The sequence below is a fragment of the Acromyrmex echinatior genome, chromosome 9 (genome assembly GCF_024713525.1).
Source record: "Acromyrmex echinatior isolate Ae372 chromosome 9, ASM2471352v2, whole genome shotgun sequence".
Classification (NCBI taxonomy): domain Eukaryota; kingdom Metazoa; phylum Arthropoda; class Insecta; order Hymenoptera; family Formicidae; genus Acromyrmex; species Acromyrmex echinatior.
In genome coordinates, this window is record NC_141860.1 from 452,455 (window position 1) to 469,871 (window position 17,417).

Below are 17,417 nucleotides of genomic sequence, written 5' to 3' on the forward strand. Positions count from 1 at the left end.
CAGGATTATTATTTTATCTTAATAATTCATTATATAAATTAGCTTGTTATTTACATAATATTATACAAAAAAGCATACCAGTATCACCAATAAAAAGAATTGATAGTAAGAATTGATAGAATCACCAAGTTATATAAAAAATAGATCATGATCTAGTTAATAAAATTTTAAAAATTCCGTTGGATAAGGAATATACATTGGCATCTTTAGATTAGATAATAGTTTCTTTATTACTAATGTAGTTTCTTTATTACTAATGTATCCACTTAATTAGCAATAAAATGTGTTGTGAATAGATGGCATCTCTCTCTTTTAAATAACACGTCACTATCACGAAGTGAATTCGAAATAACGATCAACATAGTAATACCTTCTATATGTTTTACCTTTAATAAGACTACGTATAAACAAATTTTTGGTCCATGGGTTCTCCCTCAGCTTTAGCTGAATTGGTGATATAGGATGTGAAGAAGATGTCCTTAGCAAGATTGTCTTTTAGATTACCGTTTCTACTTTAGATATGTAGATGACATTTAGTCGCTCCGAATAATATGTTGATCACATTTTAAATGTTTTTAATTCGTTACAAGAATGTTCGTTAAATTTACCATTGAAAATGAACGAATAAGTTTCTTGGATGTATTATTAATTAGAGAAAAAAAGTACAATAATTTTTTATCTATTTTATAAAGCATCATGTTCAGATAAATACCTTAATTATAATTTGCAGCATTCAGCCACATCTAAAAAAGGTATTATTACTTTGGTAGATAAAATCATATTACTTATACACCCAAAATTTCATAAGAATTTCAAAACATTGATTGAAGTTTTATTAAATAACTGTTTGAATGAGATGTAAACCACTATTAACGTTCAACATTTTTAATATTATTAATGAGAGATTAAAATATCACATTAGGAGAGTGATTTAGTTTTGAGAGTTTTGCAAGAGATAGTATTAATATCAGTGTTGTCAAAGACATTCTAATCGCAGCTATTGTTTCTTAATGTTTTACTATTACTCCATGATATTCAGTCATTTACTAACAAGACGCAGTAAACATTATACCATTTATGTTTATACCATTTACAAAATAGAACTTCCTAAAGCATTTTCGACATGCGTTGCTTTTGTTTTTTAATCAGAAGAAAATGGTGTCTGAAGGTTATAGAATTCTGATAGTGACTTTATATGGTAATAATTGCTCCATTAAATAAGACATGTGAATATTGATTCAGACGATGCAAAAGTGATGATTTCAATATTAACGACAAAGATTGCTCAGGACAACCAAAAAAAGCTGGAAAATGCAGATTTGCAAGCATTATTGAACGAAAATCTAGCACAATCCATTTCAGAACTTGCCAGACAATTAAATGTTGATCATACAACAGTTACTAAACATTTACATGATATAGGAAATCACAATGAGAGAAAATGAGTTCCACATCAATTATCGGAAAATGCCGTTGCGAACCAATTGAACATTTGCATTTCATTGATCATCAGACAAAAAAAGAAGAGTTTTTTTGTATCGAATTTTTACTGAAAATAAAAAATGGATTTATTTTAATATTGAAATGAAAAAAATCATGAATTGATTCAAGCCAAGCAATATTCACTGCGAGGCGCAATATTCACGGTTCAAAGGTATTGCTGTGTATTTGGTAGGATCAAAAAGGTGTTGTGTACTATGAACTGTTAAATCCGAAAGAAACCGCTGATCATTATCGATTACAATTACATAAATTGAAGCAAGCATTAGACCAAAAACGATCTCCAATTGCGAGTAAACGCAAAGTGATCTTTCTTTACGTCAATGCTCGACCTCATATTGCTTTATTAGTGAAGCAAACGCTATTAGAGCTGGAATGGGAAATCGCAACCGTATTCTTCAAACATTATTACAATTACTTCATCTAATTTTCACTTGTTCCGGTTGCAACATGCTTTACAGGATACACTTTCATAATTTTTATGTGCGAAAATTTGTTGAAAATTGGATCAACTCCAAAGAAGGATCTTTTTATCATTGTGGAATTTTTTGCCAGAAAGAAGGAAAAAAGTTATACAAAAACGAAAGAAAATATTTTGATTAAGGTATTTGTTCATTATCTTGTTTAAATAAATCAGTTTTTGAGAAAAAAGAACCTTCAAAAATCTAAATCAGCGTCTGTAAAGTTAGCACTCCAACATTGAAATTTCATAGTTTTGATTAGTAAAGTTCCCGTTTCCTTTTGACGAGACGAAGAGTTCTATATAATTTCTAATAAGAGTTTCGCTCAATAACTATTTTTAAATAATGGGGTGCTAACTTCTTATTGAAATTCAAGATTGAATAGTTTTAAGTTTAATAGTTCTATTTTGTGAATATCTAGAAAATATCTTGTGAATATCTTCCTGATACATAAAAACAATTTTGACACATAATAAAATTTATAAAAAAATAAAAAATTTTTGAAAAAAATAGCTCTGGACTAGAAAATCCATGATGATTATCAGAATTCTTTTTTGTATTATATTAGGAATGTGATTTCGTGCGTTTGTACAGTTAGTACTCCAACATTGAAATTCCATAGTTCTGATTAGAGTTTCCGTTTCCTTTTGACGAAACGAAAGAGTTCTATATAATTTATAACAAGAATTCCACTTAACAACTATTTTTAAATAATTTAAAAAAATAAGATACTAACTTCTTATCGAAAATCGAGATCAAATAATTCTGAGCTTAATAGCTCTATTTTATGAATATCTAGAGTTTCTGATACAAAAAAAGCAATTTCGACACATAACAAAATTTATTTTTAAAAATATAAAATTTTTGAAAAAGAAATTTTTTTTATACAATAGTTCTGTCACACGTTAATTATTATGCTATCTATTTCGATGAGTTCTCAGTGATTAAAACATAAATTCAATAATAAAAGAGATACGTACTTAAAACGAAATTTGAAAAATCGATTGCAAAAGCACGTACCTATCTCCTTATGTAGCCAATCGTTTTGTGATCTGATACTTTTGGACAGAACTCGTCGAGAACTCTACCCAGAATTCTAATCAGATCTACTGGAATTCTTAAAAAAATTTTCGACTTCCGACTTAAAAAATTTTCAATGATAAAGTTCAAGTGTCTTGTAAACCGTTGTTCTAATCGCTTTACTACATAATATTTTTCGATAGAGCTCATCGGGAACTGTCCAGATTCCGAAAATTTTTCGGATATTAGTTCTTGACGAATTTTGTCCAAAATATTAGGTCACAAAGCGATTGAATGGCTACATAAGGAGATACGTGCTTTTGCAACTAATTTTTCAAATTCCGTTTTAAGTACATATCTCTTTTATTATTGAATCTATGTTTTAATCATTGAGAACTCATCGAAATAGATAGCATAATAATTAACGTGTGACAGAACTATTGTATAAAATGTTTTTTTCAAAAATTTTATATTAGGTGTTGGAATTAATTCGTAGCGTTTTTTAATGAAAGAATGTTATTTATTTCACATGAGCATTAAAAAATACATTAATGAAAGTACTTCCCATCACTTGTAAAACGCTACGAATTAATTCCAACACCTAATATTTTTAAAAATAAATTTTGTTATGTGTCGAAATTGCTTTTTTTGATGATCAGAAACTCTAGATATTCATAAAATAGAGCTATTAAGCTCAGAATTATTTGATCTCGATTTTCGAGAAGAAGTTAGTATCTTATTTTTTAAATTATTTAAAAATAGTTGTTAAGTGGAATTCTTGTTATAAATTATATAGAACTCTTTCGTTTCGTCAAAAGGAAACGGAAACTCTAATCAGAACTATGGAATTTCAATGTTGGAGTGCGAACTTTACAAACGCACGAAATCACATTCCTAATATAATACAAAAAAGAATTCTGATAATCATCATGGACTTTCTTTATTAAAAATTCACTATACTATTAATATATTAATGGTTTTTCAGGACAATTTTCGATTGCCAAAAATGTCAACTTACAACCAGCTTACAATACCTCATAAATAAACTTCATAACTACTGGTAAAGATAAATTGGATAATAGGTTTCAATATGATGTGGTATACAAAATTAATTGTCAAAATTGTAGTAGCTCATATTGGTCAAATGAAAAGGCAATTAAATACAAGAATTAAAATAAAAGAACATTTTAAAGATATTAACAAAAAAAGTAGTTACCTTACAGTCATTTTTGACCATAGATTGTCGACAAATCACGAATTTACATGAGACAGTATATGTACAAATCTTAGACCGCGCGAACCTTCATATATCAAGAGAATCTGAAATGATCTATATATAAGAACAAAAAGTTTGTCTGCTAAATATTTTCCCATCCTGGGTCTTCTATTTCCTACATAGAAAAAGATGTCTATCTCCACTGACAGACATTCTATATTGTAAATAATATGTTATTGCTTTCACATTGTTACACGTACTTATGACTAATGAAAATCGTTGTATAATACACAGCAGGTATCTTCTATTTCAAGGATTTAGGTAACCATTATTGATTAAATTTATATTAATACGTAATCATTATTATATTATATTTTAGCATAACATGGACATTACCAAATTGCTCATATAATGCTGTAGTAGTGGAGTCATATGTCCTTAAGTTTGACGACTTACAATTATGAGATTTATATTTTGTAAAAATGCACGTATCTGTAAGTTTTGGATTTATACAGAGGAATAATATTCACTCGGTTATATCACATTTAATTGTATGAGCTAATACAATGTCCATGTTTATGTTTTTAAATCTATCTACTGAAGATGACCACAGTAAGCATTGACAACTAGCGTGGCTCGAATAGCTCTTATTATCGTATAACTGAATCGATTTTTTTTTCTTGTGTCAAGAAAAGTCTATTTCACAGTCTTAGCAAGACGAATGCGTTTATTTTTCGACACTTTGAACAAATTATCATCATATCATATCAGTACAAACTCATCTACATACTCACACATGCGATATCACTTAAAAATTTGGAAACCATTGAAACGGTATTCGTTACGTGCATACGTGCGTATGGTTAAGATCGGAGAGGGGAGAGCGAGAAGTGAAGGAAGGGGGAGAGAGAAAGAGGAAGAGAGAGAGGGGGGGAGAAGGTGAGCAGATAGAGAAGCATATTATTCTCTCTCTGCTATTATGATTACTACTATTATTTACTACTACTCTCTACTCTACTACTACTACTACTACTACTACTACTACTACTACTACTATTACTACTACTACTACTACTACTACTACTACTACTACTACTACTACTACTACTACTACTACTACTACTATTACTACTACTACTACTACTACTACTACTACTACTACTACTACTACTACTACTACTACTACTACTACTACTACTACACCATTACTACCACCACTACCACTATTACTACTACTACTTACTACTGCTGCTATTACTACCATTACGTGCGTATCCAGAGAAATTCAATGTAATACACGACATTGAATTTCGCAACGTGTAGCGCAGCAAAGCGAAACGAAATGGAACGACACGAAACAGAACGGTACGGCCTGGAACACGACCTCGGCAGGACCAGTAGGTCCAAATAAAATTGGTGACTTGCGCTTTAACGACTCGTCCACAAAGATTAATTGTCTGACCCAGTGGATGTAACCGGAAAAAAAGGCCTCCAGCCATCTTATCCTCTCGTGTGTCTTATAAACTCTCGTTTCAATCCTCGCCTTACTTTCGCTTTACTTTCATTTCACCTTTGTCTTATCTTTATTTCACTATCATTTTATCTTTGCTTTACATTTGTCTTACTTTCGTCTTACTTGCTCGTCTAACTTTTACTTTCGTTTTATCTTCATCTTACTTTTGTCTTACCTTGATCTTACCTTCGTCTTGTCTTCGTTTTACTTTTGCAATATCTGGCATCACGAGGATCGCCAAACGGCCCTAACGGCCAATGGGATTCTAGCCGGGAAGGCCAGAGAAGATGTTTTCCTCTCCCCTTCTTTTCTTCTCTCCATTCTCTGGGCCCGACAGAGTCGCCTCGTCGACTTGTCAGTCGCTTTGCCGTACGCACGAGCGCGTGGTGATCGTCACGTGTGGAATTCCAACGAGCGTTGTTGGGTGTGGCGGGTGTGAGTGCGCGACGCACTACGTGCGTACATACGTCACATCGGTGGTGCATTGTATTGTCGAAGAGAGAGAGAGAGAGAGAGAGAAGGGGGAGAGGGAGAGAGAGAAAGAGAGCACGCGGATCTCTTCCTCTCCTCATACCTCTTTTTTGTGGACCGGAAGGACATGAAGAAACGCGCGAGGGAAATGTTTTATCTGTGTTTTATGACGAAAGTGAAGATTGTGATTTGTGTGTGTATTTGGGCACCTTTCGCATAAAACTAATAAATAAGTAAAGACGAAAAATTGCGAGTCGGAATTCATTGGAAAGTAACTTTCGAAGCAGGAATTCTTCGGACGGAGATTTTTTGCGCTACAGTTCTACGAGATTGAGGAAAGCCTTCCTGTGCTTTAAAGAATTTTTATCATAACTTTTTACCATAACTCGTTTGAAGAAGATTGTTATATAATTCGCTATTGAAAAGAGCAAAAACTGCAGGCATGCAGTCCGATGAATGCAAAAAGAAACAGTTTAGTCTCTACATCAGACAGATTTCTATTATCGAGAAGAACATTCTTCGTTGATGATACTCGAGTATGCTTCTGCATTGTCTTCTTTTCGAAAAACATTCTTGACTTTAGATAAAAGATATTGTCAATACACCAGGAACTTTTAAAATATATTCGTAATTACACACGCACGCACGCACGCACGCACGCACGCACATTTTTCTTGGAAACGTTTTATCATCAAAAAGTCGTTTTCAAGTACAATATCACTGATTTGGTTTTATTCAATGATGTAAATTATACGATTATAATTGATATTGACGAAGAAAATAATTTTTTTTTATTTGGTGAAAGAAGATTGCTTTTATGTGCATTTCGCGCCTAGTAAAAAAAATATGACGAATTGACTTAGCAAATCGACGACGTGTCCTTTGATGAAGAGTGTCTCTCCTAAGCTGAAAGAATGACGGTGTCTGAAGAGTAAGTATTTAAATAATGAGTATCTAAATAAACACAGTTGAATAATATTTTATTGCGCATTTTATATATATATATAAACTAAAAAATGAAAATAATATGCGAACATCCATAATTTTGTTTTTAAAGGAGGAAAAAATCAGAAAGTACACGAACTTTATTCGTAGCGTACTTTCTGAGCAAAAATCGTCAAAGCGAATTGTGATTGACAATAGTAATGTATAAAGTAACAAACCACGGTTTAAAAAAAATGTCTGCCTTTCTTAATTAGCAAGAAACACGTAGTGATATGCCATTCCATGGCTTTTTAAATGCGGGATCACCGAGTGAACGTGAGAACTCTTGCAGGCGATCCGCGCGAGTGTTTAGAAAGAGGAATTTAATTTCGAACAAAAAAAGGTTACCCCGGACAAGCGTTGTCAAAGGTTAAGAGGATGCTGGAGTTACGGACGAAACGCGCATTTCATATTTTTCCATTCATCTCGTTTTTTTTTAAATTGAGTAAAAATCTTTCTCTAGAAAATAAAAGAAAAATCGTAAATAACTGTGGGAAATTAACAGTGTAAATTACAGTTTCCTGTTACCATGTATAAATGAATTGAAGTACATCCTAACAAAAAATACTTTCTCACATTTGAATAATGTATATAAGAATATAAAGAGATTCTTCAAATAATGATTTTGAAGCTTATAAAAGAAATGAATAAAAAAATACTATCTAAATATACATAACCTGATATTCATATAATATGTAGGTTAGAGCAAGAAGTGTACTTAACGTTTTATTTAATGGTTTATTTAATGTATGTAATGTTTTATTTAATATATGTAATGTATTTTCTTAATGTACGTAATGAAATTAAGAATCTGTTTTATCGATCAAGTTCAGCCGTCGCTCCAATATTCCTTTAAGAAAAAAAAGAAAAGACAGAGATCATCGCCGTGACATGTCTAAATAGTCGCTTTTAAGATGTAAGGCGGTCTTGTTCGGTGTTTACCGAGATGTGAGAGTCTTAAATGCCTGTCGGTTCTATCTCATCTTATGGCGTGTAATAATAAGGAACGGAGTAGCGGCGTGGGAAGGGAGCAAGAGAGTAAAGGGAGAGGTAGGAGGAAACTACGCCAGTGGAGTAAAACGTACGGTAGTCAAGCGTAAAAATGATATTTTTGCACTCTGAACTTGGCGATCGGATATTTGAGATACTTTTTTTCTTTATTCTTTTTTTTTTGCCGATTGTCTCACGTTTGAACAAAGAGAATTGTTGTGACCGTGCACAATGAGTCGCGCATCGCAAAGATACAAATGCGTCAATTTTCGATACTCTTCGCATGCGCATACACGTATAGTTGTATTGACTATAGCATAACAGGAGAAAATCGTAAAAAAGACAAAACATAGTTTTCATTTTTGTACTTTCTCATTACTCATTCATGTTCTATTTATTCACTTGCTTAATGTAGATATTGTTTAAAATGTTGGTCTCTTGTAGCAATGCAGCATTGCATCTAATACGAACAGCTCGTGTTACAGTTAAACACTGATGTGACGATATTTGATGCACTGCAGCTTCGATTCGATTTCTCAATTGTTCTCTTGAATTAATTGATGACGATTAAAACCTCCTGCTTCAAGACCCTCCACATAAAGAAACCTAATGGTGTCAGATCAGGTGATCGGGGTGGCCAAAGTACTATTCATCCACGTCCAATCCGCTAATGGAAAATGTCTGTCTAACCGAATGTCTGTCAAGCTCGAATAATTCTGCTATAATGAGCTGGACATCCATCGTATTGAAACCACATTTCAATTCGTTGCTGCTGATGGATGTCTTCTAAATAATCAAAGAAATCAATCTCCAAAAAATCTGTATATCTAGCTGCATTTAATCTGTCGGGTAAAAAAAAATGGTCCCACTAGACAAAAACAAACAAAAAAAGTTTTCACCTGAAAACGGAATTATTATTATTGTTTTTGTGTATGATTTTAGCGACGATAATACTTTAGACGCAATATAAGAATGAAGCAACTACGGTTTGTCTGCGATTTTTTTCCAAAAGAAAGCAAAAACGTGCATATCTCTATAGGACTTTTTTTCTTACGAGGACAAGTCAATAAGTTTTTAGAAAAACATAGTAAAACACATTTTTTTTGATTGATTTTTTTCATTTTTATTTCTCAACATAGTCTCCTTTCAACTCGATACACTTGATCCAACGATTCTCCAACTTTTTCAAGCCACCCTAATAATATGATTTGTCCAATCCTTCAAGATAAGCCTCTGTTTCAGCGATGAGCTGCTCTCTGATGGTAAATCTCTTTCCTCCGAACGATTTCTTCAGGTTTGGAAACAGGAAATAGTTGCAGGGATTTAAATCTGGCGAATAAGCTGGATGAGGAAGCAATTCGTAGCGGAAATCGTTGAATTTGGCCATCGGTATCGGACACGTGTGAACCCATGCATTGTCTTGATGGAAGAGCACTTTCTTCTTCGCCAAATGGGGACGTTTTTTCTTTAAAATATTGAAATCACTGTGCCATATGATATGCCTGTGGCTTCAACAAGCTCGCGCACTTTACTTGTCGATCAGTCAAAACAATATCGTGGACTTTATCGATGATTTCTGGCGTAGCAGCCTCAATTGGACGTCCCGAATGAGATGCATCATATGTGGATGTACGATCACATTTAAATTCATTCACTCAATTGTATACAGTCGCAAACGCTGGTGCAGATGTGCTATGAACATTATCCAACTCGACTTTGATTTCTTTAAACCTTTCATATGTAGATGTTTGATCACTGCATGAAACTTGTTTTTTTTCCATTTTGCAAAAAATACAAAGATTATTCGCTTTAATCGTCTGCAGAAATGAAATCACGCGATGAACTCCACTCAAAATTTGACAGTAATCAGCTGAAAGATGCTACTTGTCAAAAAGTAATGTGACATGACTGTGAGTGCCCTCTGACAGATTTTCTAAGAACTTATTGATTTGCCCTCGTAGTTTATCGATCCCTTACACGTTCCCGAAGTTTTGACATTTAAATTTCAGACATTCTGTACATATATACCTTAATCAATAATTACTTTCAGATCAAAGACCGTTGCAAAATATGTTATACTAATATTAAACCTTTAGAAACGTTGAATCACAGCATAGTACAATAAAATGTTACAAAAACGTGATAAGAACATTTAATTTTTTATTATATCCTGCCACCGTTGTAATTCAATAAAATATTAAAAGACTACGATATTATAAACACAAAAATTAAAAAAGTAGACAAGTAAAAAAAAACGAGCAAAAGAAAGATTTAATTTAAAATAATATATAATATATATAATATTTCACTTTACATTATAAATTAATATTAGATGTCGTACAGATAACATGGAACATTTCGACTGTACTGAGTCTTTATCAGCCAAATTGAATCACAAAAATTTAAAATTAATACAAAATATTTAAATGTTGGATGAACTTTAGAATAAAATTACGAAGTATGTATTCATATCGCAAAAAATATTATATATATCATCAAAAGATATTAAAAAATTACAAAGTATGTCATGTCGCAATAAAAATTATACAAATCGTCTAAGGATATCAAGACTATTTCATCATTGGACAACGAGAAAGAGCAGAATCAATTAATAAAGTATGTATGTAGTCAAAGGTTGATTTAAATATATCGCATATATCTATCTGTATAAAAGATAAAATCAATTATATGATAAAAGAATTGTGAAAAAACTAAATGAAATTTAAACATAATTAGACTTACAAGGAATATTCGTTTCTGTTAATGATAAGAGTTGATTATAACTAGCGCTGACAGGCAAATGCGAAAAATACATACTATTTATGTTAAAAATAATAAAGTTAAAAACTTTAATACATACTTATTTTGAAACCGATTTTAATAAACATATATAGGAATCATTAAGCCTCTCGATATTATTTTGTAAATTAATGCCTTTTTCTTGTTTTTTAATGCAAAGCATTTCAGAAATCAATCTTTTAGTAGAATTCTGTTCAGAATACATGATTTTAATATTATTCCAATCAAAGGAATGATTGAAATTCAATATATGTTCTGAGATTATCGAGTATTTCGACGAATCCATTTTAATATTATTAATGTATTTGATTCTCGTTTTTAATTGTCTTTTAGTTTGGCTAACGTAGGATACATTACCGTCTTTGCAATTAATTTTATATACTACATTAAATTTCTATTCTTTATCAGTACTATTTTTTTGGATCTTGATAATGTTATTAAGACGATTTATACTTTTATATCCTACTTTTATATGATCAACTTTTTGTTTAAACATGATGTAACAATGTTAGATAATTTATCTATAAATGGAATTATAAAAAATCTGTTTCTTTATTCAATGTGTCTGTGTTATCTTCTGTATCACTGACATTGCTCAAATTCTGATTATACTTTTCTTATTAAAGAGCTTTTTTAATCTAATATTAATTTCTTTGAAGATGATTTCCAATGGATATTCATTATCAAGAAGCAACTTTATACATAATTCTAAATTCTCTCTATGAAATGAAGGATGAGATAATAAAATCGCTGTGTCCACAAGATTGTAAATCATTCCAATCTTATAATTTGATGATTAGAAAAAAACAGACAGAAATCTGCCTGAAAAAATTTTCTTTTGAAACTAATTTATAAATATTATGACATCCTTTACAATTAACAAAATATCTAAAAAACTTAAAGTTAAAAATGTAGTTAAAAATGATTACATTCCATTTCAGAAGTAAATTGCAATCTCTTATGAAGAGACCATTGAACACATCAACAATATTTTGAATTTGATCGAAAAGTGCAGCTAAAACAATATCATCCATATGTATTAATAATAAAAAGATAATTCTAAATTAAGACTATTTAATGCTTTTTTCTTTCTAAATCTTGCAATATCATGTCAGCTATTATAGGTGACAATGGGGACCCCATTGGGTCCAAAGTATTTCTATTTGTATATCTGTTGTTACATACCGATAAAATCCCCTTATTCTTTATAGATATTCTTCATAGATATACAATTTATACTTTACTTTTATTTTATCGCTAGATTTCCCTATTTTATCTTTATTTCGAAACCGGAAATTCCGATTCTCTTTTATAAGAGGGTATATCAGGTTCAGTTTCTTTATTTAAACATTCAAACTCTAACAGATATATCACGTTATGTACTTTTATGCGTCATAAAAATTATCTACGGATTATTCTAGAAAGAATGTCTAAGAATATCACACGATCTTTCTCAAAGAAGCCCTCCTATAAAATAACAAATATAAAAGCATATTATACATTAACATTAATAATAATGTATATTATATTAGCGTTTAACGATTAAGTAATTAAGTTCAACGATTAGCAGTAAAATAGAAATCTTCCTGAATGCGAGAACGAATATCTTTTTTTTCCTTTTTCTTTTTCTAATAAAGTTAAATTAATTTTAAACATATGAATGTAGTGAATTCGCCTCGCATAAAGGATATTAAGGAAAACCGAATTTTTATTACAACAAATGGTTAAAATTCAACTATTACTTATTAAGAATAAACTTGTAGAGTGGGGAGTAGGGCTTACGCGGAACCTTGCTGCCTTATCTCAAGGAAAGCGCGAGTATAGGTTCTACCAAATTTTGAGAAGTGTCGATTGGTTCTGAAAGGACATTCTCACACTCATTTTCAGAATATAAAAGGAGCTGTCAAAGACAGAAACACCCTACACTCACCACTATACTGCTCTTCTTTTTCTTTTTCGATCAGTCACCCAGCCAGTCAGTCAGTCGGTTATTCAGACAGTCAGTTACAGTTATACTATCACAGTTACAGTTACAGTTATACTATCAAGGTGAGAACTATCCTCGCGCTTCATCAGAACCTCACTTTCGCATTGTTTTACCTATAGCATTTATCTTTTTAATAAACGATAATATTAGGGGTTTGCATTAAAAGCCGGTGTTTTTTCTTTATATTTGAGCACTTATTTCAATAACAAAATATATGAATACCTCAATCAAAGTATTTTCCCTCGGAAGCTATGACTTTTTGCCACTTTTCAGGCAGAAGTTGAATTCCACGACGAAAGAATAGTCTGTCTTTTGAGTCAATCCATTCAGCAACCCAATTTTCGACTTCACTATAATTATGGAAGTGTATATCTTCTAGAGCATGTTGCATCAATCGGAACAGATGATAATCGCTTGGTGCTAAGTCTGGAGAATACGCTGGGTGCGGGAGAACCTCCCATTCGAGATCTATCAGTGTTTGTTTCACGGCTATAGCAACATGCGGCCGATCATGGAGTAAAATCACCTTTCGACGATTTGATGCAATTGATGGTCGTTTTTGCATCAAATTATCATTCAAACGTTCCAATTGTTGTTGATAACGCTCGGTGGTGATTGTTTCGTTCGGTTTAAGCAGCTCATAATACACGACACCTTCCATATCCCACCAAATACAGAGCATTGCTTTGTGACCGTGGATATTTCGCTTTGGAGTCGATATTGATGGTTGGCCAGGATCAACCCATGATTCTTTGCGTTTTGGGTTGTTGAAAAAGATCCATTTTTCATCGCCGGTCACGATACGCCACAAGAAACTCTTCTTGTTATGCTTTGCAAGCAAAGAAATTGAGATGTTTAAACGGTTGGCAATGGCATTTTCGGTCAATTCATGTGGCTGCCATTTTCCTTCTTTCTGAATCTTTCCCATAGTTTGTAAACGTCGAAAAATAGTTGATTTATCGACTTTCATTTGTTGAGACAATTCTTTGAGTGTTTAAGCTGGATTTTCTTCCAATAGAGCTTGCAGTTGTTCATCTTCGAATTTTTTCGGTTGACCTGTTCGTTGTTTGTCGTGAACGTCACAATCACCACTTTTGAATCGTCGAAACCAGTCTGTACATACTGTTTCCGATGGAGCAGATTCACCATAAATTTCCGCAAGCAATCGATGAGTTTCAGCTGCACTTTTTTTCAAATCAAAATAGTGTAAAAGTACACATCGGAAAAACAACTTATCACGTTCCATTTTAATTCAGTTATAGAAAAGCACATATGTAAACAAGGATGACGTCTGTTGACTGAATTTTAGTAGAAAATGTTCACATTAAAAAATGATATAAGTAGCAGATCTATGGTCTCTGACCATAGCATACGCAGTTACTGCCATCTAAACGTGAACAGTGGCTTTTAATGCAAACCCCTAATATTAAATCGAATCTATCGACGGAACCTCTAAATCTCTAATCTCTAAATCTACAAGTACATATATATATACATGAATATCTGAGGGGTTGTTGCGACTGTCGCTGCCAATAGCGTGGCCCCCGTTTGTTAACACTTCCTCGGAGAATTCATAATTTCCACGTATCCAGAGAGCTGTTACGACTGTCGCTGCCAATAACGTTTACGCCCCCGTTTACGACGGTTCTCCGGAACATTATAATTCTTTTTTTGCATTACCTCCATGCCTATCAAAGGCGGACGAAGACAAAGAGAAAAGAGATTGAGTTTCCAAGTTAAATCGGCCCTTATTTCAAATCAAGATCCTTTCCCCTATTTCCAAAAACTTGCGCAATTGCAATAGACCAAGACAAACCGGTAGACTCACTCCGCGAACCTGTCTACACTCTAAGTAAATTGGAGGTCAACCTCACGTTTCCTAATTACAAAACCATTTCAAAGCCTGACGTAGATTCGCCTATAAACTTCGTGATCTTTTTGGCACCGGATTCAAGGTTACTCTTCCTTTAAATTATCCAGTACTTCTCAGTGAATCGCATCCTTAACCGCACAACTTAATCTCCGGTCCCCGAGTAAATTGTTTAAATACATTGACTCAAAAACGGAGAAAAATCTCAACAACAACATTTAGACGTAACACTATAATACCAATCTATTTGTATATCTTGTTATTAAATGTAAAATAAGTAAAAGTTAATATGAATTCAATAGTGGAGATAAAGTCCTCATATGGAATTTTAGTATTACATTCAATTTGTCTCCATTTTTTTTCTATACTTACAAGGGAACACAACCAACGGTCTTCCTCCGATGTAAATGAGCTTTTAGTATGTTGTTCTGGACAAAAATAGGAGATACGTATTTTTTTATATTTATTATATCTGCTGAGTCGCACCTTAAAGTGGAAACTTCCCTTGAAAAAAATTTTCAATTTTTTTCGATGCGAATATCTTCGAAATTATAAGAAATAAAACAAATTTTCCAGAATGAAAATTGAATGACTTTAAGAGTACTTTAGAACTATAATAAAAATTTTTTTTTAATTATTTATTGTATACCTCCATCCCCATACCTATTTTCAAAAATTTTTTAATTTTTATATGTTAAAAATTAAAGAGCATTTTACTGAAAACGATGTGTATTAAATAATGATGTGTATTAAAATCACATTCCGAAAAATCATTTTTCAGATATGAACGAAATCGTATACGAATCTTTATACACGCGCTTCGTATGTATTTGTCTTATACCGCATTGGCTGCACGAAATAGCGATAAAGACAAATACCACACAATTCGTCACAGTGCAGTATCAGTACAGAAATAACTATTGAAATAAATTTTTTAAATAATATTAATAATAATAATAATAATACCACAACAATAGTGACTCTGTTAAATTACTAAAATTAATGAACGAAATATTTTAGACAATTAAAAACACAGCACGAATAAAGAAATTATTATGTTTATAAAATTTATTCTTGCTGCACTTGATTTCTTTACGACGTTATGAATGTTGGATTATTATCGCTATGATATTATTGCTATGATTGGAGACTGCTGAGGATGGCTTGAATATAGCCGAACGTTTTATATATTATGTAATAGATACAACAGAAATATATGTGTATATGATAATTGCACCAATTACCGCGTATCTCTTAATTGCCCGTTTTTTACTCTATTTTTTATTTGTTTTAATATTTCAAAAGCCTAATTGGAATTATTCGCTTTTATTAAAATTTATTTATTTCATTTTCAATCGTAGAGCAGCTAATTCCAGAAACCGTGAACTTCAGCACGGTTTGTTCAATGTTGACATGAATAATGTATTAATAAGATGTTGCGTCCTATTAATGCTACGCAAAAAATAGATTTCCTGACAGGAAAAGGAACTTTTTTAGATACGTGTGTACGTGCGTTTTATGTTTTAATCATAATAAATACGAAATAAAATTAAACATATTGGTTATTGATATTTTATATTAATATAAATACTAAATTATGTTAATAAAAATATCAAATCAATATTAACAAGAAAATTTAAAATTATTGTTTCGTAGGATTGCAAATAAAAAAGGTAAAAAAATTTTGTATTTTTCTTTAATTTCTATCTTATATTATAAAGAAGAAAAGTAGTTTTATAAAAACAGTGTAAATGTAACGAATTACAGTTGCTAAAACATAATCATATTTCAAATAAAATAAAATAAAACAGATTTTTTGACCAAACAAATAGGTTATTATTAATGTTGTTCCGGTTCGCAATTCAATGTATAAAATCTGCATGTTTTCTCTTTTCACATCAATGTCATTCGATGTTGAATAATTGTTAGAGAGGTCGAACAATTAGCTTAAATATTAAAACTGACTAGCCGAGTTCAAAAATCATCTGTTCATGACCTCTTCATTAGAAATTTAAAATAAGAAATAGGCGTATATAGTAGTGTGAAAATTATAAGTATGCAGTATAATAAAAGATAGAAGTGTCGAAATTCTTATTGAATCTATGTATAGTATAAATGTTTTTTATTATAAAACTAAATCACGCATATTATGTCACTATCATATAATCACTATAAGAATGAGTCAAATTAATCATAAGCAACAAATACCTTCTAAAAATGTCCATTACAATCGGATGGATTATAACGTCAATTCAATGTTGCGAATAGTTCTTGTTAAAAATTTGTATAGACATTATGTTTTAAAATGCTTATTTATAAATGACTACATACAAAGAAAAGTGAGACCAAATGTCATTATAAGAAGGGGAAGATTCAGTATGTTAGCAGCGAGGAAGGGGAAAGTAATTATAATACAGGATCATATGCATCAGGTAGAAGTTATATGTGAGAGAGTATGTATTATCATTAATTATAGGTAATAATATGTTAATTAATATAAAAAAGCACTTTTATTTCTCCAAATTTTTTGTACAAACTATGTTACAATTTATATAAAGATATATATCCAGTGTATACTAGCCAATTTATTACTGACAGACATAGTA

General features: G+C 31.5%; 1 protein-coding gene across 10 annotated transcripts in view; it reads left to right on the forward strand.

Annotated features, from left to right (window-relative positions):
* The window catches only part of cno (adherens junction formation factor afadin), a 153,175-nt gene that overhangs the window by 29,545 nt on the left and 106,213 nt on the right, over positions 1 to 17,417 (forward strand). For 2 of the 10 annotated variants that reach the window (XR_015546172.1, XM_087409547.1), the window contains exon 1: positions 5,914 to 7,112. The exons of 1 other annotated variant lie outside the window; for it this stretch is intronic. Coding sequence is in view for 8 of the 9 variants with exons in the window: in XM_087409547.1 (XP_087265673.1) it covers positions 7,096 to 7,112 (17 nt within the window). In the remaining variant the exon portion in view is untranslated. Of the gene's footprint in view, positions 1 to 5,911; positions 7,113 to 17,417 lie in introns of those variants that run through there. 7 more of the 10 variants (XM_087409539.1, XM_087409541.1, XM_087409540.1 and 4 more) reach the window with 4 other exon arrangements.